The 22,685-nt window shown below is 50.9% G+C and overlaps 1 protein-coding gene across 3 annotated transcripts in view; it reads left to right on the top strand.

Moving 5' to 3' along the window:
- KALRN (kalirin RhoGEF kinase) overlaps positions 1–22,685 on the top strand; it is a 256,773-nt gene that overhangs the window by 19,400 nt on the left and 214,688 nt on the right. For all 3 annotated transcript variants that reach the window (XM_073551939.1, XM_073551935.1, XM_073551934.1), the window contains exons 3-7: positions 6,124–6,255; positions 6,410–6,640; positions 8,716–8,838; positions 16,294–16,485; positions 21,732–21,901. In XM_073551939.1, the coding sequence (XP_073408040.1) occupies positions 6,124–6,255; positions 6,410–6,640; positions 8,716–8,838; positions 16,294–16,485; positions 21,732–21,901 (848 nt within the window). The remainder of the gene's footprint in view (positions 1–6,123; positions 6,256–6,409; positions 6,641–8,715; positions 8,839–16,293; positions 16,486–21,731; positions 21,902–22,685) is intronic.

Raw genomic sequence — 22,685 nt, 5'->3', positions numbered from 1 at the left:
CCCTCTTTGTGTGTTTGCACTGATGGGATCGGTGTGTTTGCTGCACCCTCTTTGTGTGTTTGCACTGATGAGATCGGTGTGTTTGCTGCACCCTCTTTGTGTGTTTGCAGTGATGGGATCGGTGTGTTTGCTGCACCTTTGTGTGTTTGCAGTGATGGGATCGGTGTGTTTGCTGCACCTTCTTTGTGTGTTTGCACTGATGGGATCGGTGTGTTTGCTGCACCCTCTTTGTGTGTTTGCAGTGATGGGATCGGTGTGTTTGCTGCACCTTCTTTGTGTGTTTGCAGTGATGGGATCGGTGTGTTTGCTGCACCTTCTTTGTGTGTTTGCAATGATGGGATCGGTGTGTTTGCACTGATGGGATCGGTGTGTTTGCTGCACCCTCTTTGTGTGTTTGCAGTGATGGGATCGGTGTGTTTGCTGCACCCTCTTTGTGTGTTTGCACTGATGGGATCGGTGTGTTTGCTGCACCCTCTTTGTGTGTTTGCACTGATGGGATCGGTGCGTTTGCTGCACCCTCTTTGTGTTTGCAGTGATGGGATCGGTGTGTTTGCTGCACCCTCTTTGTGTGTTTGCAGTGATGGGATCTGTGTGTTTGCAGTGATGGGATCGGTGTGTTTGCTGCACCCTCTTTGTGTGTTTGCACTGAATGGATCGGTGTGTTTGCTTCACCTTCTTTGTGTGTTTGCAGTGATGGGATCGGTGTGTTTGCTGCACCCTCTTTGTGTGTTTGCACTGATGGGATCGGTGTGTTTGCTGCACCCTCTTTGTGTGTTTGCAGTGATGGGATCGGTGTGTTTGCTGCACCTTTGTGTGTTTGCAGTGATGGGATCGGTGTGTTTGCTGCACCTTCTTTGTGTGTTTGCACTGATGGGATCGGTGTGTTTGCTGCACCCTCTTTGTGTGTTTGCACTGATGGGATCGGTGTGTTTGCTGCACCCTCTTTGTGTGTTTGCACTGATGGGATCGGTGTGTTTGCTGCACCTTCTTTGTGTGTTTGCACTGATGGGATCGGTGTATTTGCTGCACCTTCTTTGTGTGTTTGCAGTGATGGGATCGGTGTGTTTGCTGCACCTTCTTTGTGTGTTTGCAATGATGGGATCGGTGTGTTTGCTGCACCCTCTTTGTGTGTTTGCACTGATGGGATCGGTGTGTTTGCTGCACCCTCTTTGTGTGTTTGCACTGATGGGATCGGTGTGTTTGCTGCACCTTCTTTGTGTGTTTGCACTGATGGGATCGGTGTATTTGCTGCACCCTCTTTGTGTGTTTGCACTGAATGGATCGGTGTGTTTGCTGCACCTTCTTTGTGTGTTTGCAGTGATGGGATCGGTGTGTTTGCTTCACCTTCTTTGTGTGTTTGCAGTGATGGGATCGGTGTGTTTGCTGCACCCTCTTTGTGTGTTTGCACTGATGGGATCGGTGTGTTTACTGCACATTCTTTGTGTGTTTGCACTGATGGGATCGGTGTGTTTGCAGTGATGGGATCGGTGTATTTGCTGCACCCTCTTTGTGTGTTTGCACTGAATGGATCGGTGTGTTTGCTGCACCTTCTTTGTGTGTTTGCAGTGATGGGATCGGTGTGTTTGCTGCACCCTCTTTGTGTGTTTGCACTGATGGGATCGGTGTGTTTACTGCACATTCTTTGTGTGTTTGCACTGATGGGATCGGTGTGTTTGCACTGATGGGATCGGTGTATTTGCTGCACCCTCTTTGTGTGTTTGCACTGAATGGATCGGTGTGTTTGCTGCACCTTCTTTGTGTGTTTGCAGTGATGGGATCGGTGTGTTTGCTTCACCTTCTTTGTGTGTTTGCAGTGATGGGATCGGTGTGTTTGCTGCACCCTCTTTGTGTGTTTGCACTGATGGGATCGGTGTGTTTGCTTCACCTTCTTTGTGTGTTTGCAGTGATGGGATCTGTGTGTTTGCAGTGATGGGATCGGTGTGTTTGCTGCACCCTCTTTGTGTGTTTGCACTGATGGGATCGGTGTATTTGCTGCACCCTCTTTGTGTGTTTGCACTGAATGGATCGGTGTGTTTGCTTCACCTTCTTTGTGTGTTTGCAGTGATGGGATCGGTGTGTTTGCTGCACCCTCTTTGTGTGTTTGCAGTGATGGGATCGGTGTGTTTACTGCACGTTCTTTGTGTGTTTGCACTGATGGGATCGGTGTGTTTACTGCACGTTCTTTGTGTGTTTGCACTGATGGGATCGGTGTGTTTGCTTCACCTTCTTTGTGTGTTTGCAGTGATGGGATCGGTGCGTTTGCTGCACCCTCTTTGTGTGTTTGCAGTGATGGGATCGGTGTGTTTGCTGCACCCTCTTTGTGTGTTTGCACTGATGGGATCGGTGTGTTTGCTGCACCCTCTTTGTGTGTTTGCAGTGATGGGATCGGTGTGTTTGCTGCACCTTTGTGTGTTTGCAGTGATGGGATCGGTGTGTTTGCTGCACCTTCTTTGTGTGTTTGCACTGATGGGATCGGTGTGTTTGCTGCACCCTCTTTGTGTGTTTGCACTGATGGGATCGGTGTGTTTGCTGCACCCTCTTTGTGTGTTTGCACTGATGGGATCGGTGTGTTTGCTGCACCCTCTTTGTGTGTTTGCAGTGATGGGATCGGTGTGTTTGCTGCACCTTTGTGTGTTTGCAGTGATGGGATCGGTGTGTTTGCTGCACCTTCTTTGTGTGTTTGCACTGATGGGATCGGTGTGTTTGCTGCACCCTCTTTGTGTGTTTGCACTGATGGGATCGGTGTGTTTGCTGCACCCTCTTTGTGTGTTTGCACTGATGGGATCGGTGTGTTTGCTGCACCTTCTTTGTGTGTTTGCACTGATGGGATCGGTGTATTTGCTGCACCTTCTTTGTGTGTTTGCAGTGATGGGATCGGTGTGTTTGCTGCACCTTCTTTGTGTGTTTGCAATGATGGGATCGGTGTGTTTGCTGCACCCTCTTTGTGTGTTTGCACTGATGGGATCGGTGTGTTTGCTGCACCCTCTTTGTGTGTTTGCACTGATGGGATCGGTGTGTTTGCTGCACCTTCTTTGTGTGTTTGCACTGATGGGATCGGTGTATTTGCTGCACCCTCTTTGTGTGTTTGCACTGAATGGATCGGTGTGTTTGCTGCACCTTCTTTGTGTGTTTGCAGTGATGGGATCGGTGTGTTTGCTTCACCTTCTTTGTGTGTTTGCAGTGATGGGATCGGTGTGTTTGCTGCACCCTCTTTGTGTGTTTGCACTGATGGGATCGGTGTGTTTACTGCACATTCTTTGTGTGTTTGCACTGATGGGATCGGTGTGTTTGCAGTGATGGGATCGGTGTATTTGCTGCACCCTCTTTGTGTGTTTGCACTGAATGGATCGGTGTGTTTGCTGCACCTTCTTTGTGTGTTTGCAGTGATGGGATCGGTGTGTTTGCTGCACCCTCTTTGTGTGTTTGCACTGATGGGATCGGTGTGTTTACTGCACATTCTTTGTGTGTTTGCACTGATGGGATCGGTGTGTTTGCACTGATGGGATCGGTGTATTTGCTGCACCCTCTTTGTGTGTTTGCACTGAATGGATCGGTGTGTTTGCTGCACCTTCTTTGTGTGTTTGCAGTGATGGGATCGGTGTGTTTGCTTCACCTTCTTTGTGTGTTTGCAGTGATGGGATCGGTGTGTTTGCTGCACCCTCTTTGTGTGTTTGCACTGATGGGATCGGTGTGTTTGCTTCACCTTCTTTGTGTGTTTGCAGTGATGGGATCTGTGTGTTTGCAGTGATGGGATCGGTGTGTTTGCTGCACCCTCTTTGTGTGTTTGCACTGATGGGATCGGTGTATTTGCTGCACCCTCTTTGTGTGTTTGCACTGAATGGATCGGTGTGTTTGCTTCACCTTCTTTGTGTGTTTGCAGTGATGGGATCGGTGTGTTTGCTGCACCCTCTTTGTGTGTTTGCAGTGATGGGATCGGTGTGTTTACTGCACGTTCTTTGTGTGTTTGCACTGATGGGATCGGTGTGTTTACTGCACGTTCTTTGTGTGTTTGCACTGATGGGATCGGTGTGTTTGCTTCACCTTCTTTGTGTGTTTGCAGTGATGGGATCGGTGCGTTTGCTGCACCCTCTTTGTGTGTTTGCAGTGATGGGATCGGTGTGTTTGCTGCACCCTCTTTGTGTATTTGCACTGATGGGATCGGTGTGTTTGCTGCACCTTCTTTGTGTGTTTGCAGTGATGGGATCGGTGTGTTTGCTGCACCTTCTTTGTGTGTTTGCAGTGATGGGATCGGTGTGTTTGCTGCACCTTCTTTGTGTGTTTGCAGTGATGGGATCGGTGTGTTTGCTGCACCTTCTTTGTCTGTTTGCAGTGATGGGATCGGTGTGTTTGCTGCACCTTCTTTGTCTGTTTGCAGTGATGGGATCGGTGTGTTTGCTGCACCTTCTTTGTGTGTTTGCACTGATGGGATCGGTGTGTTTGCTGCACCTTCTTTGTGTGTTTGCAGTGATGGGATTGGTGTGTTTGCACTTTGCTGCACATTCTTTGTGTGTTTGCACTGATGGGATCGGTGTGTTTGCTGCACCTTCTTTGTGTGTTTGCAGTGATGGGATCGGTGTGTTTGCTGCACCTTCTTTGTGTGTTTGCACTGATGGGATCGGTGTGTTTGCTGCACCTTCTTTGTGTGTTTGCAGTGATGGGATTGGTGTGTTTGCACTTTGCTGCACATTCTTTGTGTGTTTGCAGTGATGGGATCGTTGTGTTTGCTGCATCTTCTTTGTGTGTTTGCACTGATGGGATCGGTGTGTTTGCTGCACCTTCTTTGTGTGTTTGCACTGATGGGATCGGTGTGTTTGCTGCACCTTCTTTGTGTGTTTGCAGTGATGGGATCGGTGTGTTTGCTGCACATTCTTTGTGTGTTTGCACTGATGGGATCGGTGTGTTTGCTGCACCTTCTTTGTGTGTTTGCACTGATGGGATCGGTGTGTTTGCTGCACCCTCTTTGTGTGTTTGCAGTGATGGGATCGGTGTGTTTGCTGCACCCTCTTTGTGTGTTTGCACTGATGGGATCGGTGTGTTTGCTGCACCCTCTTTGTGTGTTTGCACTGATGGGATCGGTGTGTTTGCTGCACATTCTTTGTGTGCTTGCACTGATGGGATCGGTGTGTTTGCTGCACCTTCTTTGTGTATTTGCAATGATGGGATCGGTGTGTTTGCTGCACCTTCTTTGTGTGTTTGCAGTGATGGGATCGGTGTGTTTGCTGCACATTCTTTGTGTGTTTGCACTGATGGGATCGGTGTGTTTGCTGCACCTTCTTTGTGTGTTTGCACTGATGGGATCGGTGTGTTTGCTGCACATTCTTTGTGTGTTTGCACTGATGGGATCGGTGTGTTTGCAGTGATGGGATCGGTGTTTTTGCTGCACCTTCTTTGTGTGTTTGCAGTGATGGGATCGGTGTGTTTGCTGCACCTTCTTTGTGTGTTTGCAGTGATGGGATCGGTGTGTTTGCTGCACCTTCTTTGTGTGTTTGCAGTGATGGGATCGGTGTGTTTGCTGCACCTTCTTTGTGTGTTTGCAATGATGGGATCGGTGTGTTTGCTGCACCTTCTTTGTGTGTTTGCAGTGATGGGATCGGTGTGTTTGCTGCACCTTCTTTGTGTGTTTGCAGTGATGGGATCGGTGTGTTTGCTGCACCCTCTTTGTGTGTTTGCACTGATGGGATCGGTGTGTTTGCTGCACTTTCTTGGTGTGTTTGCTGCATGTATATTGTATATTTTAACTGATGGGGCCGGTCTGTTTACAGTGCTGCGGTTCCGGTGTGATTGCACATTCTTTGTGTGCCACATTATTTGTGTGATCAGACTGATGGGGCCAGTATGTTTGCTGCACGTACTTAGTGTGTTTGGACTGATGGGACCAGTGTATTTGCAGTGATGGGGCTGGTATGTTTGCTGTACGTTCATTGTGTGTTTGCAATGATGAGTCCTATGCATTTGCTGTACGTTCTTTGTGTTCTTGCACTGATGAGGCCGGTGTATTTGCACTGATGATGTCGGTGTGTTTCCTGCGCATTCTTCATGTATTTGCACTGATGAGGCTGGTGTGTTTGTGGTCCCCATCCTGATTATGAGGCCTGGAGTGTAATGCTTTGTTTCTTGTTGCAGTTCCTGTCTGGGGTGGACACCTGGTGTAAGCTGTGCAATGATGGGGGTCTTCCGTCTGAGATGCAGGGTCTGGAGATGGCGATCCATCATCATCAGACGCTGTACGAAGAAGTGACGCAGGCGTATACGGAGGTGAGGACAGCTTGCCTCCGCCATGGTTACCTTCTCGTCAGGCCCTGGGGCGGGGTCCCCCTTTACCCTTCTTGTCTCCTCTCCCTGTGTTGCCCCCCTCTCTGTCTTGTGCAGATGTCGTTGCAGAAATCTGATTTCCGTCTTCCTCCCGTAGGTCAGTCAGGACGGGAAGGCTTTGCTGGATGTTTTGCAGCGTCCTCTCAGCCCGGGGAACTCTGAATCTCTCACTGCCACTGCCAACTACTCCAAGGCCGTTCACCAGGTCCTGGATGTCGTCCACGAGGTTCTCCATCATCAGCGCCGCTTGGAAAGTATCTGGCAGCACCGTAAAGTGCGTCTGCACCAGCGGCTACAGCTCTGCGTCTTTCAGCAGGACGTCCAACAGGTAAAGCCCAACATAGAAGGAAGCGTCCCCCAGAGGACTGGAGGCTCGGCTGGGAATCCGTCCGGTGTGCCGCTCAGCCTCTGTGTAGTTTGTCAGGGACACGGGTCCACCTGCTGCAGAGCTGATGTGTTCGCTGTTCTGACGGTTGCAGACTCGCACAGATCCTGGATTCTGACTTCTCACAGCTGAAGCTTTGTCCCTTTGTATCCAGCTTAGACAATCCTCTGTGAGATGAAGCGCCAGAGTTCAGACTGAACACAGTAGACTGCATAAGGTCCGATGCCCTATGAAGCACAAGCTCCAAGACTCCGCATTCGTCTGTTTTCTTTTGGTCACGTTTCTTTTTTGTGGTGTTGTTTTTGTTGCCTGTTTTGTAGCTTTCTGTGTACGGTTGGTGTTGTAGTTTGGAGGATGGGGAGTATTGGCGGTCCAGACACTCGCTGCTTCCCATTAGCTATAACCGTCCCCCTCCATGCCTGTCTCCTCCCACATATGCTAATTATCGCCTTGGTGACGGATGACGACATTCCGTCTCTTTGGAGCCATTATCAGGCACCGCGGTAAACTACGACCGTTCCTCAGTAGGTCGCGTGCGATAAGACAAAGCCGTGCAGAATAGTGCTGCCCCGTCCATTGTGTGCGCTAACCCCCACCCCCCGTCTGCCCCAAGCTCACAAGCAATTGCGAGGTGTAAGAGCGTAACCACAGCGACCTGCACAAATACTGTCAGGACCATGCAGCGGTCCGAGCGCCGGCCATGTCCCCAGCGTTATGTTCTAAAATGAGCATCGAGCGGTTAAATCGGGAAGTTGCCCCATTGCTGGATTGTCCTCTCACCAGCATCCATGGTCGGCCTGTCACCCCCACCCGTGGGATTTCTGCTCTGCTCGTATATCGGGCTGTAGAAAGCAGCACTAGTATTCTTCTACTCTGGAGGCGCAGGCTGCACGCAGCTGTAGATCTCTCTCATGTAGAGGAGGCTGAGGAGCCGGTGACTGTGACAGGACACAATGGCGCCTCCACCATCCACCGGGCTAACACGATGCACTGTCCGTCTCTGTTAGCGACGGCGGAGTTTGCAGTGCGGTGTTGGCAATCTGCGTCAGTCCACATTGTATTGTGCATACATTGCACTGTATTACGTTGTGTCACAGCAGCCGCTGGCACTGACCGTCTTCTCTCTCGCCCCCGAGAGTTGCCGACCCTGACCGTCTTCTCTCTCGCCTCTGAGGGCTGCTGGCCCTGACGGTCTTCTCTCTGGCTCCCCGAGAGTTGACGACCCTGACTGTCTTCTCTCTGGCTCCCCAAGGGCTGCCGGCTCTTACCATCTTCTGCCCCCGAGGTCTGCCGGCCCTGACCATCTTCTCTGTGGCTCCACGAGGGCTTTCGGCCCTGACCATCCTCTCTTTGGCTCCCCAAGGACTGCAGGCCCTGACCATCTCACCCCCGGGGGGGCCTGCCGACTCTTACCATCTCCTCTCTCGCCCCCGAGGGCTGCCGACCTTGACAGCCTTCTCTCTGGCTCTTCGCGGGCTGCCGGATTTGAAAATCTCCTCTCTCACCATTGAGGACTGCTGACCTTGACAGTCTTCTCTCTGGCTCCCCAAGGGCTGACGGCCCAGACCATGTACTCTCTGGATTGCCGAGGGCTGCCGCCTCTGACCATCTTTTCTCTCGCCCTCAAGGGCTGCTGGCTCTGACCGTCTTCTCTCTGGCTGTCCGAGGGCTGCCGGCTCTGACCGTCTTCCCTCTGGCTGTCCGAGGGCTGCCTTCTCTGACCGTCTTCTCTCTGGCTGTCCGAGGGCTGCCAGCTCTGACCGTCTTCTCTCTGGCTGTCTGAGGGCTGCTGGCTCTGACCGTCTTCTCTCTGGCTGTCCGAGGGCTGCCGGCTCTGACCGTCTTCTCTCTGGCTGTCCGAGGGCTGCCTTCTCTGACCGTCTTCTCTCTGGCTGTCCGAGGGCTGCCAGCTCTGACCGTCTTCTCTCTGGCTGTCTGAGGGCTGCTGGCTCTGACCGTCTTCTCTCTGGCTGTCCGAGGGCTGCCGGCTCTGACCGACTTCTCTCTCGCTCCTGCAGGTCCTGGATTGGATCGAGAATCATGGAGAAGCTTTTCTCAGTAAACACACTGGAGTGGGCAAATCCCTCCATCGGGCGCGGGCACTGCAAAAGAGGCATGATGACTTTGAGGAGGTTGCACAGGTATTATATTCACCTTATCCTACTGTTCCTATCCTTCCCCCTCCAGCAACACCACCATGCACACTGGGATGTGTAGTCTATGATGATGGGGCTAGTTCTGGAGCCAATGTGACAAGTAAAGACTAATTACAATCAGGTATTACTGGAAACACCAAGATCTGCTCCATCTGTAATCAATGCACTGATCAGTTCTGCTCCGTTACCCGCAGTAATGTGAGGAGCGGCTCTTGGTCACATTGTGTCCTGTGTGTGATGAGCGGCTCCTGGTCACATTATGTCCTGTGTGTGATGAGCGGCTCCCGGTCACATTGTGTCCTGTGTGTGATGTGCGGCTCCCTGTCACATTGTGTCCTGTGTGTGATGAGCGGCTCACGGTCACATTATGTCCTGTGTGTGATGAGCGGCTCCCGGTCACATTGTGTCCTGTGTGTGATGAGTGGCTCCCGGTCACATTGTGTCCTGTGTGTGATGAGCGGCTCCCGGTCACATTGTGTCCTGTGTGTGATGAGTGGCTCCCGGTCACATTGTGTCCTGTGTGTGATGAGTGGCTCCCGGTCACATTGTGTCCTGTGTGTGATGAGTGGCTCCCGGTCACATTGTGTCCTGTGTGTGATGAGCGGCTCCCGGTCACATTGTGTCCTGTGTGTGATGAGTGGCTCCCGGTCACATTGTGTCCTGTGTGTGATGAGTGGCTCCCGGTCACATTGTGTCCTGTGTGTGATGAGCGGCTCACGGTCACATTGTGTCCTGTGTGTGATGAGCGGCTCCCGGTCACATTGTGTCCTGTGTGTGATGAGTGGCTCCCGGTCACATTGTGTCCTGTGTGTGATGAGCGGCTCCCGGTCACATTGTGTCCTGTGTGTGATGAGCGGCTCCCGGTCGCATTGTGTCCTGTGTGTGATGAGCGGCTCCCGGTCGCATTGTGTCCTGTGTGTGATGAGCGGCTCCCGGTCGCATTGTGTCCTGTGTGTGATGAGCGGCTCCCGGTCGCATTGTGTCCTGTGTGTGATGAGCGGCTCCCGATCGCATTGTGTCCTGTGTGTGATGAGCGGCTCCCGGTCGCATTGTGTCCTGTGTGTGATGAGCGGTTCCCGGTCACATTGTGTCCTGTGTGTGATGAGCGGCTCCCGGTCACATTGTGTCCTGTGTGTGATGAACGGCTCCCGGTCACATTGTGTCCTGTGTGTGATGTGCGACTCCCGGTCACATTGTGTCCTGTGTGTGATGTGCGGCTCCCGGTCACATTGTGTCCTGTGTGTGATGTGCGGCTCCCGGTCACATTGTGTCCTGTGTGTGATGAGCGGCTCCCGGTCACATTGTGTCCTGTGTGTGATGAGCGGCTCCCGGTCACATTGTGTCCTGTGTGTGATGTGCGGCTCCCGGTCACATTGTGTCCTGTGTGTGATGAGCGGCTCCCGGTCACATTGTGTCCTGTGTGTGATGAGCGGCTCCCGGTCACATTGTGTCCTGTGTGTGATGTGCGGCTCCTGGAGAACACACTCTAAGGCTATGGATTCTTTAGAGCATACAAGGTTCCGACTTATTAAATTTTTAAGCTTTAATAGAAAAGGTGCAGTGCTTACAATAAAAGTATATAAAAGCATGGAAATAAACAGTGACATACAAATATGCAAAACAGTGATAAAATAAAAGGGAGAAAACTTACAGAAATATCTAAACTTTGCAGTCTGGCATTCTGCCCCTGAGGAGGGGATGAATATGGAATGGCTCACACCAGCTTGGCTGTCCTTCAGTCTGTGATTATGACAGCTGTATGTGGATGATGGGGAGGATGATGATGACTGCTGTATGTAGATGATGATGGCAGTGTGGATGATGGGGAGGATGATGATGACGGATATGGATGATGGGAGGATGATGATGACGGATGTGAATGATGGGGAGGATGATGATGACGACTGTGTGTGGATGGTGGGAAGATGATGATGATGACGGCTGTGTGTGGATGATGGGAGGATGATGATGACGATCTGGATGATGGGAGGATGATTATGACGGATGTGGATGATGGGAGGATGATGATGAATGCTGTGTGTGGATGATGGGAGGATGATGATGGCTGTATGTAGATGATGATGGCTGTGTGTGGATGATGGGGAGGATGATGATGATGGATATGGATGATGGGAGGATGATGATGACGGATGTGGATCAATCAATCAATCAATCAAATTTATTATCGCCAAGTACATATTACATATATACAAGGAATTCTTTGTGGCAAAGAGGCAACATAATATATAACAACAGATACAACAAGTAACATCTAACAAGACAGATACAGTATATAGTCTACACATGACGATTTAATTGTTGAACAGAGAGTGGATAGAAGCTGTTCATAGGGCGGTTGGTGCTGCATTTGGGGACTCTGAAGCGACGTCCTGAAGGGAGTAGTTGGAATGAGGAGTGTCCCGGGTGAGAGGGATCGGATGAAATTTTCAATGCGTGGTGATCGAATTCTCTTATCATAAAGATCCTGGATTTTAGGCAGGGGGGAACCTATAATTCTCTCTGCTGTTCTGAAAGTCCTTTTGTAAGCAGAGTTTGTCATGCGCAGTGGCTCCCCCATACCAGACTATCAGAGAGGAACAAATCACAGATCTGATGACAGCATTAAAGAATAAGATCAGCAGATTCTTAGACAAACCATATCTTTTCAGCTGACGCAGGAAGAACATCCTCTGTTGTGCTTTCCTTATAACAGCATCCACGTTTTTCCCTCATTTAAGATCATGAGAGATGATAACACCAAAGAATTTGGTCTCTGTGACCCTAAGAACCACTTCGTCATGGATGTAGATTGGAAGTATCTCATGTTGCTCTTTCCTAAAATCCACAACCATCTCAGCAGTTTTTTTAGTGTGGAGTACAAGATTATTGGCTTTACACCAGTCACATATTCTTTTCACCTCACTCCAATACAAGTCTTCAGCATTCAGGATGATGGGGAGGATGATGATGACGGCTGTGTGTGGATGGTGGGAGGATGATGATGATGACGGCTGTGTGTGGATGATGGGAGGATGATGATGACGATCTGGATGATGGGAGGATGATTATGACGGATGTGGATGATGGGGAGGATGATTATGACGGATGTGGATGATGGGGACGATGATGATGACGGCTGTGTGTGGATGGTGGGAGGATGATGATGACTGCTGTGTGTGGTTGATGGGAGGATGATGATGGGGGTGTTGCCGCTGTGGAGAATGGTTGGGTTTTATCGTTCTGCTTGAACCATAATCCTGAGATGATGGAGTGCGGAGACTCGATGTTGCGGACGTGCGGGGGGACGGCGAATTCATCATCCTGCAGAGCAGTATACACGAAATGAGAAAGAAATTAAATTAACCCTTTGCAGGAGATGCTGCGCTCGTGTTCTCGCCACAGATTGTGTCCGGCTCCATTTATGTTGGTTTCTGATATTAAACAATCCCAAGCGATAAATGCCAGAGTGGCCAAGTTCTGGATGTGATGGGGAAGGTTTCCGCTGGGAGTTGTGGTCCTCCGTGTTCTGTGACAACGCACGTGTTGTGATCGTGTTCAGACATTCTGGAACTTCCCTAATACATTGTAACAAACCCTCCTTATAGATTTTTTGTTTTTTTTTTGCTGTTCAAATATTTAGTCCACAGATGAGATGCAATTGTCACGGACCCTCAGCGGGGTCAGGCCCTCCACGCTGCCTGTGATCAATAATGTTTCCATTCACTGACAGCAAGGAGGAGGAACGTCCCGCTGCGCCTCCTTACACGGGGCAGCGTTTCCGGGAGTTTTATTGTGGGGGTAGAGGATTTCTGCAGTTGGAGGAATAATGGGTGATTTTTAGGTGTGAGCGGCGCTGACACTGCGTACCCCACTGCCCAGAATGTTATTAACTCTAAGGTGTGCGGACGCCGTGAGGCTGGGCTGCCATGCTTTACACCTAGCATTTACAGCAAACAGCGAGTCATGTAGGCGGATACAGTAACCATAGTAGCTGTTCCTAGCAACTAAGTGCCATGTGCCCACCGGTCATTAACCCCCCTTTTTGTGCTGTTTAAATGTAATTTTAGGTGTTTAGGAGCTGCTGCGTTCACCGGACATGTGGCCGGACAGGGGCAGAACATCGCAGCGGCCCCTGCGGTGTGCAAAGCATTCCCTGATGTGCCGCCATCACCGGAATGTCTGTGTGTGGTGTCACCGCTGTCAACAGTGTCCGTGTGTGGTGTCACCAGAACATCCGTGTGTGGTGTCACCAGAGCATCCGTATGTGGTGTGGCCGAAGCATCTATGTGTGCTGTCGCCTGAGCGTCCGTGTGTGCTGTCGCCGGAGCATCCGTGAGTGGTGTCACCAGAGCGCTTGTGTGTGGTGTCGCTGCTGACACTAGTGTGTCCATGTGTGGTGTGGCCAGAGCGTCCGTGTGTGGTGTGGCCGGAGCGTCCGTGTGTGGTGTGGCCAGAGCGTCCGTGTGTGGTGTGGCCGGAGCGTCCGTGTGTGGTGTCACCAGAATGTCCGTGTGTGGTGTCACCTGAACGTCCGTGTGTGGTGTGGCCGGAGCGTCAGTGAGTGGTGTCACCAGAGCGTTTGTGTGTGGTGTCGCTGCTGTCATGGATATATTTACAACTTATCCTTTAATCACAGATTAAAATCTATAAAGTGCAACATAGTGCCAGATAAAACAGTGCTCGTGCAATGGTGCCAATAAGAGAAAAAGGCAGCCTGTGCCAAAAACGCCTTGTTAATATCAGAATAGTGAACAGGTTATTTTTCTTTAGTGTCTATTGATCTGAGTATTATTATTCTAGATATACTGGCCAAACACCACCTCAGCATATATAACGACACTTTTTAGAATTTTCAGTATCCTACCGGGAATTCCTGCAAAATTATTCCTAATTCTGTATCACATAACATCCAATATATTCAAAAATAGGCGAATATGACAGGAGTATCTGTTGCTCCACATCATTCAATCATGCTATACCAGCATACCTCACAGGTCAAAATGAACCATACACCGTATCCATGGAGTACCATAAGTTATAGTGCATTACCCTTCACATATTGCTGCATAGGAAATACGCTCATGGTCAAACAACTGTATGTCTTTATACTCAGCATATTCTCATGCCCTCATTCATCTGGATGGCTTTATTCCCACACCGTTCTCCCAACGCGTTTCATCCATTAGGGACTCATCAGGGGAGTTATTAGAATTCAATAGGAGAGAGGAGTCCCTAATGGATGAAACGCGTTTGGAGAACGGTGTGGGAATAAAGCCATCCAGATGAATGAGGGCATGAGAATATGCTGAGTATAAAGACATACAGTTGTTTGACCATGAGCGTATTTCCTATGCAGCAATATGTGAAGGGTAATGCACTATAACTTATGGTACTCCATGGATACGGTGTATGGTTCATTTTGACCTGTGAGGTATGCTGGTATAGCATGATTGAATGATGTGGAGCAACAGATACTCCTGTCATATTCGCCTATTTTTGAATATATTGGATGTTATGTGATACAGAATTAGGAATAATTTTGCAGGAATTCCCGGTAGGATACTGAAAATTCTAAAAAGTGTCGTTATATATGCTGAGGTGGTGTTTGGCCAGTATATCTAGAATAATAATACTCAGATCAATAGACACTAAAGAAAAATAACCTGTTCACTATTCTGATATTAACAAGGCGTTTTTGGCACAGGCTGCCTTTTTCTCTTATTGGCACCATTGCACGAGCACTGTTTTATCTGGCACTATGTTGCACTTTATAGATTTTAATCTGTGATTAAAGGTTAAGTTTTAAATATATCCATACCAAGCTGCTACATTTATCTTGATTGGGTTTGGTGAAACAGACCCCTGCTTATTTATGTCGCTGCTGTCACTAGTGTGTCCATGTGTGGTGTGGCCAGAGCGTCCCTGTGTGATGTGGCCGGAGCGTCCGTGTGTGGTGTGGCCGGAGCGTCCGTGTGTGGTGTCACCAGAGCGTTTCTGTGTGGTGTCGCTGCTGTCACTAGTGTGTCCATGTGTGGTGTCACCACAGCATCCATGTGTGGTGTGGCTGGAGCGTCTGTGTGTGATGTGGCCTGAGCGTCCGTGTGTGGTGTCACCGGAGTGTCTGTGTGTGATGTGGCCTGAGCGTCTGTGTGTGGTGTGGCCGGAGGGTCCGTGTGTGGTGTCACCAGAACGTCCGTGTGTGGTGTGGCCGGAGCGTCAGTGAGTGGTGTCACCAGAGCGTTTGTGTGTGGTGTCGCTGCTGTCACTAGTGTGTCCCTGTGTGGTGTGGCCAGAGCATCCATGTGTGGTGTGTCTGGAGTGTCTGTGTGTGCTGTCACCAGAACGTCTGTGTGTGGTGTGGCCGGAGCGTCCGTGTGTGGTGTCACCAGAGCGTTTGTGTGTGGTGTCGCTGCTGTCACTTAGTGTGTCCGTGTGTGATGTGGCCGGAGCGTCCATGTGTGGTGTCACCAGAACATCTGTGTGTGGTGTGGCTGGAGTGTCTGCTGTCACGAGAACGTCCGTGTGTGGTGTCACCAGAACGTCTGTGTGTGGTGTGGCCGGAGCGTCCGTGTGTGGTGTCACCAGAGCGTTTGTGTGTGGTGTCGCTGCTGTCACTTAGTGTGTCCGTGTGTGATGTGGCCGGAGCGTCCATGTGTGGTGTCACCAGAACATCTGTGTGTGGTGTGGCTGGAGTGTCTGCTGTCACGAGAACGTCCGTGTGTGGTGTCACCAGAACATCTGTGTGTGGTGTGGCCGTAGCGTCCGTGTGTGGTGTGGCCGTGTGTCTGTCACCGTGTGTCGGCCATTTCCGCCCCATTGACGGTTCACCCCGAGGCTGTGTCCAGATGTCCTGGGTTGCTGGTCGCGGCCGTACGATCAGACCTGACACTGGGTTAGCGTCTCCTTCTCTCCATTATTTGTGCGGTTGTGTCAGCCATTTCTCGCCCCATTGATCATTCACTTCTCGGATGATGTCGTTGCTGGTGTATGGCCCCAGCGTGCTGACCCCGGGGGTCTCCTGTCCACACGAGTGCAATGTCACAGTGACGAGACACGGCGGGGGCTTCGCCATGACTTCCACTGTTTGCTGACACACACGACTTCAGATAGGATATTTCTCTACCATCCGGTGACTACCTTCTAGGACGTTCCCGCGCCCCTCCCCTAAATCTCCTGCCCCCTTTGTCTTTTAATGTTGAATCTGCTTTTTAATGCCGTTAGTGAAATCCCGGCACATATCGTCCCGACGTGTGGTGAGCGGCGCGGCGGCATCTGTCCGGGGAGGATTATTTGCAGGTGGAATTATCCGCAGAAAGTAAAGACCGGACCCCTCTCTGCTCCTAGTGGAGCGGCGCCCCCTGGTGGCACTATTACCATGGAAAGCCAAAATGAAGGTTTCTCTGCTTTTGTTTTATATTTCAGTCTTTCTTTCCCTGACAGAACACGTACACCAATGCTGACAAATTGCTCGAGGCCGCGGAGCAGCTCGCTCAGACCGGTGAATGTGATCCCGAGGAGATCTACAAGGCGGCCAGGCATCTGGAAGTCCGGATCCAGGACTTTGTGCGCAGGGTGGAACAGAGGAAACTGCTGCTGGACATGTCCGTCTCCTTCCACAGTCACACGAAGGAGGTAAGATGCACCCTTCATGGCTGAAAATCTCACAATGAGCGCAGCTCTGGATCAGTACAGGATCAGTAATGTATGCAAGGAGTTTGTATGTTCTCCCTATGTTTTTGTGGGTTTCCTCCGGGTTCTCCGGTTTCCTCCCACTTTCCAAAGACATACTGATAGAGACTTTAGATTGTGAGCCCTATGGTGAAATATGTATTTGTAGGGATGTATGACCAGCAGTAAATTAACATCTGTTCTAGGCTGCAGCTCTCACAAAGGTGATAGCATATGTTTCCAGGCTGCAGCTGTTCACAAAGGTCACAACCTATGTTATCCTGAGAAAAGACAGTTTTCCTGGTCCCTGACCCCAGGGGGCCTTCCTGAGAACACACACACAATTGGAAACATTTCACACCTCCTAGTGTCTTTGATGGGGCGACCCCAAATTGCAGCCTGACACTATTTCTAAGAGAAAGAAAAGTTATACAAACAGCGTTCAGAGAAAATGTATTCATTGGTAGTGTCGCCATGATCCAGTCACACCAGGATATAGAATATTAACCCGAGAGTCTGGTCCAGAAATCTGAATTCCAGGTTAAATCTATAAATTAGGCCTTTACACATAAAAAGCTGTTCACAGACTGAGGGACAGCCAAGCTGATGGTGACCCATATCATATTCATCAGGGAGCAGAATGCCAGACTACAAAGTTTAGACATTTCTGTAAGTTTTTCACGTTTATTTTATCACTGTTTTACATATTTGTATGTCACTGTTTATTTCCATATTTTATATCCTTCTTATTGTAAGCACTGCACCTTTTCTATTAAAGCTTAAAACTTTAAGTCTGAACCTTGTATGCTCTAAAGAATCCATATCCTTAGAGTGTGCGCTCCTGGTGACTGGCACATAGTAGTAGTATTTCCGTGATTCATCGCCCGTGTGTTCGGTGAGTGGTGGCAGCGTGTATGAGCGGGGTGCGTGGTCTGTGTCGGGGTGTGATTTATACTCCCACTGCAGCATAGGACAGAGGGTGAATGCTGGACTGAGTGAGAGGAGATAGATTAACCCTTGCAGGCGCAACCCCAAGTCACATGCTGAGAAGCGGGTACTTGACAAGCCCCATCGGGGACAGTGCCAATAATGTCTGAAAAGTGCTGTGGAATTAATGGCGCTATATAGATGAGTAAAATAAAGAAGAAAAAAATGAATAGTGAGAGCAGCTCTGGGGTATAATACAGAATGTAACTCAGGATCAGTAATGTAATGTATGTACACTGACTGCACCAGCAGAATAGTGAGCGCAGCTCTTGGGTATAATACAGGATGTAACTCAGGATCAGTAATGTAATGTATGTACACACAGTGACTGCACAAGCAGAATAGTGAGTGCAGCTCTGGGGTATAATACAGGAGGTAACTCAGGATCAGTAATGTAATGTATGTACACACAGTGACTGCACCAGCAGAATAGTGAGTGCAGCTCTGGGGTATAATACAGGATGTAACTCAGGATCAGTAATGTAATGTATGTACACACAGTGACTGCACCAGCAGAATAGTGAGTGCAGCTCTGGGGTATAATACAGGATGTAACTCAGGATCAGTGATGTATGTACACAGTGACTGCACCAGCAGAATATTGAGTGCATCTCTGGAGTATAATACAGGATGTAACTCAGGATCAGTAATGTAATGTATGTACACAGTGACTGCACCAGCAGTATAGTGAGAGCAGCTCTGGAGTATAATACAGGATGTAAGTCAGGATCAGTAATGTATGTACACAGTGACTGCACCTGCAGAATAGTGAGTGCAGCTCTGGAGTATAATACAGGATGTAAGTCAGGATCAGTAATGTATGTACACAATGACTGCACCAGCAGAATAGTGAGTGCAGCTCTGGAGTATAATACAGGATGTAACTCAGGATCAGTAATGTATATACACAGTGACTGCACCAGCAGAATAGTGAGTGCAGCTCTGGAGTATAATACAGGATGTAACTCAGGATCAGTAATGTAATGTATGTACACAGTGACTGCACCAGCAGAATAGTGAGTGCAGCTCTGGGGTATAATGCAGGATGTAACTCAGGATCAGTAATGTAATGTATGTACACAGTGACTGCACCAGCAGAATAGTGAGTGCAGCTCTGGAGTATAATACAGGATGTAACTCAGGATCAGTAATGTAATGTATGTACACACAGTGACTGCACCAGCAGAATAGTGAGTGCAGCTCTGGGGTATAATACAGGGTGTAACTCAGGATCAGTAATGTATGTACACAGTGACTGCACCAGCAGAATAGTGAGTGCAGCTCTGGAGTATAATACAGGATGTAACTCAGGATCAGTAATGTAATGTATGTACACAGTGACTGCACCAGCAGAATAGTGAGTGCAGCTCTGGAGTATAATACAGGATGTAACTCAGGATCAGTAATGTATGTACACAGTGACTGCACCAGCAGAATAGTGAGTGCAGCTCTGGAGTATAATACAGGATGTAACTCAGGATCAGTAATGTAATGTATGTACACAGGGACTGCACCAGCAGAATAGTGAGTGCAGCTCTGGAGTATAATACAGGGTGTAACTCAGGATCAGTAATGTAATGTATGTACACAGTGACTGCACCAGCAGAATAGTGAGTGCAGCTCTGGAGTATAATACAGGATGTAACTCAGGATCAGTAATGTAATGTATGCACACAGTGACTGCACCAGCAGAATAGTGAGTGCAGCTCTGGGGTATAATACAGGATGTAACTCTGGATCAGTAATGTAATGTATGTACACAGTGACTGCACCAGCAGAATAGTGAGTGCAGCTCTGGGGTATAATACAGGATGTAACTCAGGATCAGTAATGTAATGTGTGTACACAGTGACTGCACCAGCAGAATAGTGAGCGCAGCTCTTGGGTATAATACAGGATGTAACTCAGGATCAGTAATGTAATGTATGTACACACAGTGACTGCACCAGCAGAATAGTGAGTGCAGCTCTGGGGTATAATACAGGAGGTAACTCAGGATCAGTAATGTAATGTATGTACACAGTGACTGCACCAGCAGAATAGTGAGTGCAGCTCTGGGGTATAATACAGGATGTAACTCAGGATCAGTAATGTAATGTATGTACACAGTGACTGCACCAGCAGAATAGTGAGTGCAGCTCTGGGGTATAATACAGGATGTAACTCAGGATCAGTAATGTAATGTATGTACACACAGTGACTGCACCAGCAGAATAGTGAGTGCAGCTGTGGAGTATAATACAGGATGTGCTGGTCTTAGGAGCCAATTGACACTAAGGACTCGTGCTGTTTTGGGGCCACAGCTTTTCCTGCTGTCAATAGTTTGTGTATCTTCAGGACAGGATCCATGTCAGATATTAATATTACGCTGCATTTTTCTGGCTTGTTCCGTTTATCTATTTTTACTGCCTGGATCCTGGGAGATAATTGTCATTAGACCTAATTAAAGCCTTGTAATTAGGACATTGTGCCTCTTGGACTTTAATGAGGATTTGATATCACTCGGGGCTGGAGGACCTTACAAAGTCACAAAACCTTAGATTTATAGGAATGTGGCGCTGCCATGTGCATCAGACTATCGTCAGCTGAGGACCTCGGCAACCAACTCCTGGTTAGCAGAGTCTCCAGATGTTCCCCTGATGGCCAAAGTTGGGGAGAAAGGATCGGGCAGTGGGAGTTAGTTTGGTCGCATGGTGTGTATTGTCTCCTACCTGTGGGTACAGGGGTCCGAGCTGTGTGTAAGCGGAGCCGCACAGTGTGATTCCTCCACTAGTCTGCCCGTCACACACTGCTCTTATATCAGTGTGCAGAAAAATTGTGGGAAATTATCAGTGTTAAGAAGGGCGACATCTGCCTCCCCAACTGCAGATGTCTCCACGCTCTCAGTCAGGTGGTTTCTCGTGTCCCTTCTGTCTCCGCGGTCTCTTCTTTACCCTCTCTCATGTCTCTTCTGTGTCTGTGGTCTGTCGTGTCTCCTCTCCTCCTTCCATGTTCTCTTTTTTCTTCTCCCTCCCTCCGCAACTCTTCGTGTCTCCTCTCCCTCCTGCCGTCCCTTGTGTATCCTCCGCTTCCCTCGTCGGCCCCTCGAGTCTCGTCAGCCTCCCTCGTCGGCCCCTCGTGTCTCGGCAGCCTCCCTCGGCGGCCCCTTCGTGTCTCGTCAGCCTCCCTCGGCGGCCCCTCGTGTCTCGTCAGCCTCCCTCGGCGGCCCCTTCGTGTCTCGGCAGCCTCCCTCGGCAGCCCCTTCGTGTCTCGTCAGCCTCCCTCGTCGGCCCCTCGTGTCTCGTCAGCTTCCCTCGTCAGCCCCTCGTGTCTCGTCAGCTTCCCTCGGCGGCCCCTTCGTGTCTCGTCAGCCTCCCTCGGCGGCCCCTTCGTGTCTCGTCAGCCTCCCTCGGCGGCCCCTTCGTGTCTCGGCAGCCTCCCTCGGCGGCCCCTTCGTGTCTCGGCAGCCTCCCTCGGGGGCCCCTTCGTGTCTCGTCAGCTTCCCTCGGCGGCCCCTCGTGTCTCGTCAGCTTCCCTCGGCGGCCCCTCGTGTCTCGTCAGCCTCCCTCGGCGGCCCCTTCGTGTCTCGGCAGCCTCCCTCGGGGGCCCCTTCGTGTCTCGGCAGCCTCCCTCGGGGGCCCCTTCGTGTCTCGGCAGCCTCCCTCGGGGGCCCCTTCGTGTCTCGGCAGCCTCCCTCGGGGGCCCCTTCGTGTCTCGGCAGCCTCCCTCGGCGGCCCCTCGTGTCTCGTCAGCTTCCCTCGGCGGCCCCTTCGTGTCTCGTCAGCCTCCCTCGGCGGCCCCTTCGTGTCTCGTCAGCCTCCCTCGGCGGCCCCTTCGTGTCTCGTCAGCCTCCCTCGGCGGCCCCTTCGTGTCTCGTCAGCCTCCCTCGGCGGCCCCTTCGTGTCTCGGCAGCCTCCCTCGGCGGCCCCTTCGTGTCTCGGCAGCCTCCCTCGGCGGCCCCTTCGTGTCTCGGCAGCCTCCCTCGGCGGCCCCTCGTGTCTCGTCAGCCTCACTCGGCGGCCCCTCGTGTCTCGTCAGCCCCCCGCAGCGGCCCCTCGTGTCTCGTCAGCCTCACTCGGCGGCCCCTCGTGTCTCGTCAGCCCCCCGCAGCGGCCCCTCGTGTCTCGTCAGCCTCCCTCGGCGGCCCCTCGTGTCTCGTCAGCCTCCCTCGGCAGCCCCTCGTTTCTGTCCCTTCTCTGCGATGTCTCTGATGTCTTTTGCTTTGTCTGTTCTTTTTTTCTCAGCTCTGGACCTGGATGGAGGATCTGCAGAAGGAGCTGCTGGAGGATGTCTGTGCGGACTCTGTAGACGCTGTCCAGGAGCTGATCAAGCAGTTCCAGCAGCAGCAGACAGCAACGCTGGATGGGACCCTCAACGTCATCAAGGAGGGAGAGGATCTAATCCAGCAGCTCAGGTGAGCGAGGAACAGCGAGATAATACGCGCGTTGTGAGTCAGAGATGTACAGTTCAGAGCCGAGTGTGTTCTGCGTGGTGAGACGCGGCGGCAGAACCGAGCGTGTTCTGCGTGGTGAGACGCGGGGGCAGAGACAAGTTTCTTCCTCGTGGTGAGACACGGGGGCAGAGCCGAGTGTGATCTGCTGGTGAGATGCGGGGGCAGAGCCGAGCATATTCTGCGTGGTGAGACGCGGGGGCAGAGCCGAGTTTCTTCCTCGTGATGAGACGCTGAGGCAGAGCTGAGTGTGATCTGTGTGATGAGATGCAGGGGCAGAGCCAAACGTGGTGAGAAGCGTGGGCAGAGCCGAGCTTGTTCCGCGTGGTGAGAAGAGTGGGCAGAGCCGAGCGTGTTCTGCGTGGTGAGATTCGGGGGCAGAGCCGAGTTTCTTCTGCATTCTGAGACACGGGGGCAGAGCCGAGTTTCTTCTGCATTCTGAGACGCGGGGGCAGAGCCGAGTTTCTTCTGCGTTCTGAGACGCGGGGGCAGAGCCGAGTTTCTTCTGCGTTCTGAGACGCGGGGGCAGAGCCGAGTTTCTTCTGCGTTCTGAGACGCGGGGGCAGAGCCGAGTTTCTTCTGCGTTCTGAGACGCGGGGGCAGAGCCGAGTTTCTTCTGCGTTCTGAGACGCGGGGGCAGAGCCGAGTTTCTTCTGCGTTCTGAGACGCGGGGGCAGAGCCGAGTTTCTTCTGCGTTCTGAGACGCGGGGGCAGAGCCGAGTTTCTTCTGCGTTCTGAGACGCGGGGG

This window comes from Dendrobates tinctorius, unplaced genomic scaffold (genome assembly GCF_039654945.1).
Source record: "Dendrobates tinctorius isolate UK_male_01 unplaced genomic scaffold, ASM3965494v1 ptg000182l, whole genome shotgun sequence".
Lineage (NCBI taxonomy): Eukaryota > Metazoa > Chordata > Amphibia > Anura > Dendrobatidae > Dendrobates > Dendrobates tinctorius.
Note: the sequence above shows the minus strand (reverse complement) of the source record. Positions and strands in the feature narration are given on the sequence as shown.